The sequence below is a fragment of the Saccopteryx bilineata genome, chromosome 10 (genome assembly GCF_036850765.1).
Source record: "Saccopteryx bilineata isolate mSacBil1 chromosome 10, mSacBil1_pri_phased_curated, whole genome shotgun sequence".
Lineage (NCBI taxonomy): Eukaryota > Metazoa > Chordata > Mammalia > Chiroptera > Emballonuridae > Saccopteryx > Saccopteryx bilineata.
Genome location: NC_089499.1, coordinates 46,711,450 through 46,722,869, shown reverse-complemented (window position 1 = coordinate 46,722,869; position 11,420 = coordinate 46,711,450). Strand labels below are relative to the sequence as shown.

General features: G+C 41.8%; 1 protein-coding gene across 1 annotated transcript in view; it reads right to left on the bottom strand.

Annotated features, from left to right (window-relative positions):
- Positions 1–2,620: 2,620 nt before the first annotated feature.
- Positions 2,621–11,420, bottom strand: part of FGD5 (FYVE, RhoGEF and PH domain containing 5) — a 137,037-nt gene continuing 128,237 nt past the window's right edge. The window contains exons 19-21 of the mRNA XM_066245645.1: positions 10,833–10,961; positions 4,886–5,040; positions 2,621–4,501 (exon numbers count right to left, since the gene is read on the bottom strand). Of these exons, the coding sequence (XP_066101742.1) occupies positions 4,465–4,501; positions 4,886–5,040; positions 10,833–10,961 (321 nt within the window). The 3' untranslated portion in view covers positions 2,621–4,464. The remainder of the gene's footprint in view (positions 4,502–4,885; positions 5,041–10,832; positions 10,962–11,420) is intronic.

Genomic DNA, 11,420 nt, shown 5'->3' with positions numbered 1-11,420 from the left:
ATATAGTAAACATAACAGTAGATGCCCATATAATTAATTGCCCTATAAATTATTCTATTACTAGAATAATCTCCCAAATCTATGGCAAGGAACAGCTCTTTCACTATGCTAATTCAAACCATTGTCTCCTTTCCAGAAGATACGGCGAGTGGACCACATGGGTGAATTCTAGCAGCCATCCCACCTCCACTGCTGACTGGTCTGTGACAGTCATGGTGAGCCCCTTCACAGTACTATCTCAGGAGAAAGCAGTGTTGAAGCAGTATGGAGGGCCTGCTGGGTGCTTCTCAGAGAAAGCTATCAATAGCTACAGGATGCTAAGCTCTCCCTCTGTGGTGGCTGTGAACAGGCAAGCCTATAGCCCCAACCATAATGGTAGTCACCAATTAGCCTCTTGGGGAATCAAGCTGACAGCAGACAGGTCAGAGAAAGCCAAAGAGCTTAGATCTTGGGGATACTTTCTAACCCTGAACTTGCTGTGCTTTTGCACCTCCTGTTGAGCTAGATTTGTAATTGTTTAAACCAGTGTGAACTTGGTTTCCTGTTATTTGCTCTTGAAAATAGACAACTGACCATTAATGAATGAAAGCACAGAAATTTACCTAATCACAGAATTTGCAAATCACTACAGAATATTCTGGCATGTTGTTACTTTGCCCAGTAGCAGAAAAAACTCAGGCTCTAGCCTGGTCCTACCACTCCTAGCCCAGGTGGCCTCAGTCTCCATTTAGGGCTTCACAGTTCAGCGATGACATTTACATTATCAAGCAAATGAAGGCTGAACTATTGAATAGATGAAGAAAGGGCTCTAACCATATTATACTTCTGCAGCTATCCTGGGCCGTCAGGGTCCTTGACACTGGCTTGCATACTTGCATAATGCATGCCCAAAGGTCAACCTGCACCTCAGTCCCTCACTCCATACCTGCACACAAGAGTAGGCTGCATCCACAGGAGAATGAGTGGCTAGTCTGTCAGCCTGACCAGAACAAGTCGAGTGTATTGCTGATATGTAAAAGAATTATTATTAGGACCCAGAACTCAAATCACTATCCTTGGCCACTACTGTGTTTCTAGTGTGCTTTGTATTAGTAATAGTGAACAGAATTCTTCCTCCTTACTAAGACTAATTCAGGCTAGAAAGACAATCAGTCTGCAGGGAAGGTGTGAAGCCACCATAATGTAAGTGCTGCCAGCTTTCAAGAAACTCTGAATTTTATAAAATTTTACTGATTCTGAGAAGCATGCAGAGGCTAATCCTGCAGAGGTCTTTTTCCTTATCCGTGTGTGAAGAGCTCAGGGAGAGGTCACTGGAAGCAAATAGAGGGCAGAAAAGACCCAATGAAGAAAGGAATTCATGCTACCCACATCAGGCCTTTCTTCCCTAGGCCTGATTTCTCTTGCTTGCCATTTTCTTTTTTTTTTTCTTTTTCTTGTGGGAGAGACAGAGTCAGAGAGGGACAGATAGGGACAGACAGACAGGAAGGGAGAGAGATGAGAAACATCAATTCTTTGTTGCGGTTCCTTAGTTGTTCATTGATTTCTCATGTGCCTTGACCAGGGGGCTACAGCAGACCGAGTGACCCACTGCTCGAGCCAGCGACCTTGGGCTCAAGCTGGCGAGCCTTGCTCAAACCAGATGAGCCAGCACTCAAGCTGGCAACTTTGGGGTCTTGAACCTGGGTCCTCCACATCCCAGTCCAACACTCTATCCACTGCACCACCGCCTGGTCAGGCTCTTGCTTGCCATTTTCATGGATAAAAAGGAAGGTCTGTTTTGCATATTGTTTTCATTTTGTATTGTCACTGAGTAGAGCTTATGACTATACTTTCCTTTTGTATAACAATGCCATGCACTTCACAGGTTTATGCTCTTCAGTCCACTTTCACAAACCATTTGGTTTGTGTTTCATCCCCTGAACTCTTTGGGGAAGCTGGAATGGTCTCCATGTGACAGATGAACACTGATGCTCAGCGACTTACTCAGGGCCCGAGTTCTAATTTCTGAGCCCCAGCCTGGCTGGATACTGCTTCCTCCCAAGAAATATAGCTTTTGCTGGAGGCACACTGTGAAGGGGCTGCTCTGTGCCCGGGGGCAGGAGACAAAGCAGGTATCTGGAGGGCCTCAGGCAGCATTGCCTCCTGTGGCATCAAAGCTGGCCATTTTCCCAGCCTCCCAGCCCAGTTGGAAGGAGTACCCTCAGGCCAGTTGGGTGGCTTCATCTGAGTTACTCTGGGAAGCCAGGTGACACAACATGTAAAGTGGGCTGGAAGAAGAGAAGGGCAGGGAAGGAACTAGGAGCAAAGCTGGCCAGGAGAAATTGACCAAAATGAATACACAAATAACCATGTGAAGGACAGGTAAAAACAGAAAACAGGAGTGTCCACCTGTCCTGTGGTGGCGCAGTGAATAAAGCATCAGCCTGGAATTCTGAGGTTGCCAGTTCGAAGCCCTGGGTTTGCCCCATCAGGGCACATATGACAATCAATGAACAATTAAAGTGAAGCAATATGAGTTGATACTTCTTGCTCCACTCCCCTCTCTCTCCTCTCTCTGTAAAATTAATAAAACATTTAAAAACAAAAAACCAAAACCAGGCATGTCCTTGCCCAGTCACACATGAGCTGTGGAGGATCTTGGTAGCTCCTGCCCCTTCCTTCTTTCTATAAAACACACTGAGTGTAAAGATTGTCCTGACCTGTGGTGACACAGTGGATAAAGCATCAACCTGTAATGCTGAGGTCACCGGTTCGAAACCCTGCACTTTGTCTGGTCAAGGCACATATGGGAGTTGATGCTTCCTGCTCCTCCCCCCTTTCTCTCTCTACTCTCTAAAATGAATAAATAAAGAAAATTTAAAAAAATTTATAAAGACCTGTCTAATCACTTAGATCAGTGGTTGGCAAACTCATTAGTCAACAGAGCCAAATATCAACAATGCAACAATTGAAATTTCTTTTGAGAGCCAACCTTTTTAAACTTAAACTATATAGGTAGGTACATTCCTTATCGAGGTAGCGCCCGCACGTGGTATTTTGTGAAAGAGCCACACTCAAGGGACCAAAGAGCCGCATGTAGCTCGCGAGCCACAGTTTGCTGGCCAGGGACTTAGAATAATTAAATATTTAATCCAACTAGAAAAAATTCCCCTGGAAATATTTAATGCAAATAACTCCTTGAGATGCTGCTTTTTACAAAAGGTTTGTTAGCAAGTGCCTTTGTTTTAGGGGACAGCAGGAGGATGGGAACAGGACATCAGAAAATGATATGACTTTTTTATTTCGATGAGAATAACAAGGAATCCCACCCATCACTGCCCCCCCCCCATTCCAATTCGCTTTATGTAAAAATACTTCCAGCAGAATGAGCTGCAGTCATCAGCAGGAGGTGACTGAGCCCAGGCACCTAGAGAGTATCTTCAAGCCACTACCTCTGTACTCCCTCACTGTGTCCAGAGCCACTGGCCAAGGCCACGAATCCACCTGCTGATCATATCTTGTTTTATCTTTTTATCTCTCTCAAGGTTTCAGTAACATGGAAAGGATTACCGTGTTGAAAATAAGAACAGGTTTTCATAAGCATAACGCTGTCAGCTCATGTGGGGTAAAACTCAGGAAGGCACACAATAAATTAAAGCAGACCCTGTCTCTTTGGAGGGTTTGCAGTGACCTCCAAGGTAAGGACGGAGTCTGCCAGCAGCCGAGCTTCCAGCACTGGTGTAGTGATGAGGATGCCGTGGAAGGAGGAAGTCCCTCCTTTACTAAGTTGACTTGTCAGTAATACACGTTGCAGGATCAAGTGGAGGAGGAAATCCTCACCTTCCTATCCAGTGTCGTGCACCGTCCGTGGTAAGGAGAGCCCTCACCTCTGAGTGTCGCCACAGCCAGGTTTGCATAAATCAATTTTTTGTACATCCTTGTTACATACTGGTGGCAAATTAGTCCACAGGACTCCATCAGCTATTTACTTAAGTAAATCACTTGGAACATAAAATTGGAGGTTGTAGCTCAGTAAAACAATAAAGTGCTTTCAATGAGAGTAGCTGTTACTTTCTAGTTGTTTCTTGTTTCACCTGAGGCACCGAAATCAACAATATGAAAGGTGACGTTTACCAGTAACAACAATGGAAAAAGATTGTTTCTACTAAAAAGCCTGCATTTCTAAAATGTACTTTTCTACTGGTTTCCATGTCTTCATGTTACTGAATTTTAACTCACTTCTGGGTAAGGAAATAGTTTATGTTGGGGTAGGATGGGGTGGCAGACACGAAGACAGAAACTATCTATAAATATCCCTTCAAGGCTCCACTTGTGAAGCTGTGAGCCAGGGGGTTCCAGTGGAAAAGGCCAGGCCCCCATGCTGAATCCAATGTGTGTCCAGAGGAGTGGACACATGAATTAGCTTCTGGAAGGGTCCACATATCAACCTAAGATTTTATTCTAAGTCCACATGCTTGGTAACTGCTATAACACACTTGCATCTTCCATGGCCTCGATCCACCTGTTAAAACAAAAGGGAAGAGACACTTGCTGTCATGACTGTGCCTATGACTGGTCACAGAACTTATAAGTGATTATACTAGATTATTACTAGCTGAAGGTCAGGGACCACATCATATATATATTAATTTGTTGCCCCATCATTTAGCAAAAGGCCTGGAACACAGTACAAAGATTTACCGAACCAACACATGCATGCATAAATAAACCATAATAATATTTAAAAATTTCACAACTAAGAACAGGCCATTCTGCTTTTCTGCTGTGGCCCAAAGGGACTTGATGGGATAGGATGGCTACAGGAGAACAGAAGCCAAAGCCCAGGTAACAACTCGTTTCCTTATGTGAGACAGGCAAGGAAGTAAAGGACTAGTTATTTTGATACCTCTGAGCTGAATTGGTATCCTCTGCTTTGAAGCTATAAAATAGGGTTTTCTTGTGGAAAAGGTGAAAAACAGGTCCTACTTCGCTGTTGCCCTCTTCCTTTTCTGGGGCAATGGTGAACCCTAGCAGAGGCATACTCTCCATGGCCACAGTGTCCTGTGGGGGACAGGAGGAAAAACTGATGTTAAACAGCACTATACACAGTCAGCAGCTTAGTGTTCACTGATATCTCCAATCTGAGATGCGTGAAGAGCCTTTCTGCTGGGATATGCCTTGGACACAGCGAAATAACCACACACATAGTCTTCATCTCCACTTCCTGCCAGGGCCAGGCATGAGGAGGAAAAGAAACTTATTTTGTGACCGCCTATTAGTGTCCAGGCATTTTCATCTTCACATTATCTTGATTAATCTTCACAGCAATCATAGAAAATGTCACCCCCAGTCTAAGCAGAGATTGAAGCTCAGAGAAGATAATTAGCTTCCAAAGATCACACAGCAAGTAAGGGGTAAAGCCAGAATTTGGACTCAGGATCACTTTTGTGTGTGTGTGTGTGTGTGTGTGTGTGACAGAGACAGAGAGAGGGACAAATAGGGACAGACAGACAGGAAGGGAGAGAGATGAGAAGCATCAATTCTTCGTTGCGGCACCTTAGTTGTTCACTGATTGCTTTCTCATATGTGCCTTGACCGGGGGGCTACAGCAGACCAAATGACCCCTTTGCTCGAGCCAGTGACCTTGGGCTCAAGCTGGCGAGCCTTGCCCAAACCAGATGGGCCCGCGCTCAAGCTGGTGAACCTTGGGGTTTTGAACCTGGGTCCATCGTGTCTCAGTCCGTTGCTCTATCCACTGCGCCACAACCTGGTCAGGCTCAGGATCACCTTCTAACCCCACACTCTTTCCACTGATTCAATTAGTCAGTGACTCAGCTATTTTTCTAGTTACTTCTGATATTGTATTTCATACTCATTGCCCATGACCTCATTCATAGGCTTCAGTACAGAGCACTCAGGGTGTCTGTGCTATAAAGGTGCTAACAATGCAGTCAGATGCACCCAGAAAACATAAATGGACCTTAAAATCATAGTGCTTGGTGGAAAAAGAAAGAACTTTTATATATAAATATATTTTTATATACACATGTATTTATGTAAATATACATGTTCATAAATAATAGTTTTATAAATCCATATATAAACAAAGAGATATAATAGGTTAAGCACATTAGAATGGTTGTGGGAGAGGGATGGGGAGATTTTGTGTACAAAAGGGAATCATTTTCAAAGATTGGTACTAGATCAGAAAAATCATTTGACAAAATTCAACATCCATTCATGATAAAAACTCATAGTAAAGTAGCACTAGAAGGGAACTTCCTTACTCTGACAAAGCACATCTATAAAATACCTACAGCTAACATACTTAATAGTGACATATTGAATGATTTTCGTCTAAGTCTGGGAACAAAGCAAGAGGGTGTTCACTTTTATCAATGAAATTCAACACTGTTCTGGATGTCCTAGCCACTGCATCAAGAAAAAGAAAAGACAAACATCAGAAAGGAAGAAGTAAAACTATCAGTGCTAACAAAGGATATGATTAATTACAAAACAACTACTGAAACTAATAATGAATTTACTAAGGTCACAGGGTAATCATTTAAAAATATTTATATACTAGCAGTAAACAACTAGAAAATAAAATAAATTCTATTAAAAATTGCATCCAAAAAATAAAATATTTAGGAATAAAGTTGACAGAAATACAAGAACACAAGTGTAAGACCTCTATACTAAAAACTATAAAATATTAAAAGAGAAGTTAACTAAATAAATAAAATGTTCATGAATTGGAAGATTCAATATTGTTAAGATGCCAATTTACCCCAAACTGATCTATAGATTTACAAATCCCTGTCATAATCTCAGCGTTTTTTGTTTATAAGCTGACAAGTTTATATGGAAACACAAAAGACCTAGAATACCCAAAACAATCCTTAAAAAGAACAAAGTTGGAGGACTGACACAACCTGAATTTAAGGGTTACTATAATGTTTCAATAATTAAGACAGTAGGGTACTGGCATAAGGATTAGTAACTATATCAGTGAAACAATAGAGATCTCAAAAGTCAACCACACTTATCCAGTTATTTGATATAGTATTACAAAGGCATCCAAAAAATCCAATAGAGAAAGGAAAGTCTTTTCAGCAAATGGTGTTAGAACAACTGGATACCCATATGGAAATAAATGAATCTCGATCTCTATCTCAAACAATACACAACAATTGATTTGAAACAGACCTAAATGTAAAAGCTAAAAAAGTAAAGTTTTCAGAAGAATACAGGGGATCCTCAGGTTATAACATAGTTCTGTTCCTACGACAGTTATGTAACCTGAATTTTGGTGTAAGTCGAAATAGATCCTAGCTTAAGTCACTTACCTATACTAACACAGTTGTAAAATCATAACCTAGAACATAAAAACACAACTAAGCCACATAAAAAAGGAAAAGGACATAAATTGTGTATTCTTCTGTCAGGCACAAACTAGATCCCCCATGTAGTCTATAAGTATGCCTAACAGCATAGATTGAAACACTAATGTCTCAATTCTTCTAAGTTTTTGTGGGAGTGAGTGTCATGAACTCAAAACAAAAACAAATGACTGTTGTAACCTGAGGATCCCCTGTAACTGTGACTTTCAGTAGACAAAGGTTTTTTTCTTTTAGGATCTAGAAAGCAATAGCCATAAAGGAAAACAAGGATAAATTAGATTTTACTGATGTTACAATCTTCTGTTCACCAAAAGATTCATTCATTCATTAAGAAAATGGACAGGCAAGCCACAAACAGACAGAATATTCACTAAACATCTGACAAAAGACTGGTATCTGAAAAAGAACTGTAACTCAGTAACAGAAAGACAACCTACTTTAGAAAACAGGCAAGAGAGTTAAACAGATACTTCTCAAAGTGAAATATATAAATGGCCAATAAGCATATAAAAAATATCATCAGTCATTAGGAGAATCTAAATTTAAACCACATTGAGATACTACTATACCTTCACCGGAATGGCTAAAATGAAAGACTGACAATACTGACTGCTGACAAACATGCAGAGCAACCAGAACCCCTGTATTTATACACATTGTTGGGGGAAGTGTAAACCAGTACACCATTTTGGAAAAAGGTCTGGTTATTTCTTATAAATCGAAAACACAAGTTTCTATGGTTTAGGAATTCTGAGCCTACGTATTTACCCAAGATAAAATAAAAACCTATTTTCACACAAAAACTTTTATGCAAAAATTTGAAGTGGCTTTACTGATAATTATCCCAAACTGGAAACAACTCAAATATCCTTCAACTGGTAAATGGATAAACAAACTGGTATATTCACAAAATGTAATACTACTCAGCCATAAAAAGTAATGACCTATTGCTATCTGTGACATGATGGAATCTCAAAAACATCATGCTGAGTGGAAGAAGCCACAAGTGATTCCATTTCTATGAAGGTCTAAAAGAGGCAATCTAGCCTGACCAGGCGGTGGCGCAGTGGATGGAGCATTGGATTGGGATGCGGAGGACCCAGGTTCGAGACCCCGAGGTCTCCAGCTTGAGCGCGGGCTCATCTGGCTTGAGCAAAAAAGCTCACCAGCTTGGACCCAAGGTCGCTGCTCAAGCAAGGGGTTACTTGGTCTGCTGAAGGCCCACGGTCAAGGCAAATATGAGAAAGCAATCAATGAACAACTAAGGTGTCACCACGAAAAACTAATGATTGATGCTTCTCATCTGTCTCCGTTCCTGTCTGTCTGTCCCTATCTATCCCTCTCTCTGACTCTCTCTCTGTCACTATAAAAAATAAAAAATTAAATTAAATTAAATGTTTAAAAAAAAATTAAAAGAGGCAATCTATGCTGGAAAAAGATGAGAACAGTGAGCAGCCTCTGGGACCAGGGTGAGCGGGGACTTACAGATGTACGCATGGTCAAAACCCATCAAATAGTACCTTATTTGTGTGCTTCACTATATGTAAATTGTACCTCCAAGGAAAAAAAGATAAACAAATACTGAACTCTTAGGGGGAAGTATACTTTGAAAAGCATCAAAAAAAGTAAGATGGATGAATAAAATGTTAACTGTATAATCTAGTTCATGGACATATGACAGTTCACTGAAAGTTCTTTCAAACTTATATTTGAAATTTTATATAGTAATAAATAATAAGTATAATAACTAAATAATAAAATGTTAAAAAAAGATTCTTTTATACTTCTGACAGCCACTTTCTCCCAGGGCTATTCCTGAATAGCAAGCTGTATTAGCTTGGGTCAGGGTACAGGACGTGTTCAGGTAGTACAGACAGTGACCACTGGCTACTCCACATCATCAAACCTACTCTTACTAGAATACGCTTAATGAGAAATTGTACAAATTCCTCTCTCTGGAAGAAACTGTTTTGGAAGCATATTTAAATTCATCTCTTAAAATCAAGTTATCCTATCATTTCCATTAACTGCTGCTCGGAACATAGAGGCTTTGGGTTTTCTGTTCTCAGATAGGATTCACCTCTCTTTAACGGTTATTTAATAATCATTAGCCTTTGTTCATCTAAGCCAGTATTTCCTCCCAAAGTGTGCCTGTGCAATAACAGTTCTATGTAATGTTCCATGAGGAATGGCCTGTGGTCAGGCCAGCTTGGAAATCTCCATGTCTTAGAGACCCACAACATGGCTTTATATATGAGTTCTTAGAGGTACGACAGTGAGGGAGGCCCACTCACTGCCTACCGTGCTTTCCCTCAGAACCCCGTTTTCAGAGAACCCTTGTGGTGTCTGTCCAATGGAATGCCTGCTCAGGAAGATGCTGCTCTGGGCTACAGAAGGATAGTACATCACATTTCAGTTTGTTCTGGAATGATAAAGATTCTCCCCAGCAGAGAAAGCCCCATCTGTGGAGATGTGAGTGAAGGACTCCCTTGGAAAGGGCTCAACTCACACAGCATCCGGGTCACTCAGGCCCTGTGTGTATGTGTATGTCTGGGTCCCTGCTGGCCTGTAGTACTCAAGGACAGGGTCGACTGCAGGTCACAGCTGCACATCCTTTCTGAGGGAAGCTTTATGTCCCAAAGAAGGAAGTTGCTTTGCTCACTCACTAGCACCTGTGGTCAGGAGAAAGGGCCAGCCCTGTGCTCTGTGCACATCATAATGGGGCGAAGCATCCACCCTCTGCAGCTGGGCAGAATGCATTTAAGTCCAATTTTCAAAGAGGGTTTATTTATCCTGTGGAAGCCACCAGATGGTGGGGCCCGGACATGGAAATCTTTCATGTTACCCTACAGGTTGAGCCTGGGTCAGGACTCTACAGCCCTGCTGTGGAACCACAGCCCATACCTATCTACTCCAGAAGGAGGCTTGAGTTCCAAGGCCCTCTCTCCTATATTTTAGAAGATGTAAATGTAAGTAAGATGTTCTATAAAAATATAAACAAGTTTTACTTAATAGAAGAGTTACTATGAGACAATGTAGTGACACTTAGACAAAACGTGTGGTAGCTTCCTTTAACCTGTTGAATTTTGTCCCAAACAACTAAAATGGAGGGAAGAAAGTAGCCCTCCTGGGCCTGAACTGGATGCTGGGCCTGTGACATTCACATACTTAGGTACATAGGTCTGCATGTTGTACGTTTTCTCCACGCAGAAATGGTGAATTCCTTAGATTTTGGATGGACATGCAGTTTCAGTTGTGTGTCCATAGGAACGCTTAGAATGTGGCATTGCTCAATCAAGACGTGACTGACATGGGAATCTGAACCAGCACCCAGGCCTCGCACTGCCCTGAGGGGTCAGGGTGCAGTGCATACTCCACACAAACATTCTGAGGCTCGAGCTTAATCTTTGAGCCTTCACGGGAGAGAGGGGAGAAAGCGTGAACCACTACCTCACTGGCCATGTAGGTGTAGAGCACTTTGCCTTTGATGACAAACCAGAGCTTCTTCCAGTGCCTCTTGCCTTTCTTACACCGGCTGAGATAGCCACTGATGGCAGAGCCCTCTCCGGAGGCAGCCACCTGGCAGAAGGGAAGCAGAGTGGTCAGGGCCACCAGGTGGTGGGCACGGTTCAGACAGAGCCAAATGACATGCAAAACAGTTGGTAGAGTGTACTGCTTTGAAACCCGAGACTTGGATAAGGTTTCAGGATCTGTCCAGGACCTCAAAGGAAGCAAAATACACTGCTCACAAAAATGAGGGGATCAGGGAACATGCAAATACTCCAGTACTTTCAGCCTTTTGTATAGTCCATTTTCACCAATGAAATAAAAGTTGGTTTTGCATCTCATTTGCATAATCAAACTTTTTTTGACTTGTTTGCTTTTCCGATGTTTTTGTTTAATAAAAAAATCAAATGCTTCTTTTTTTAATCGCTTCATATTCATTTTGAAATATTTCCTAATTTTTGTGAGCAGTGTAGTTTGAGATGCAGGATTTACTGACCAGACTCAAATCAAAAACTGCATGCAGGCCCTGGC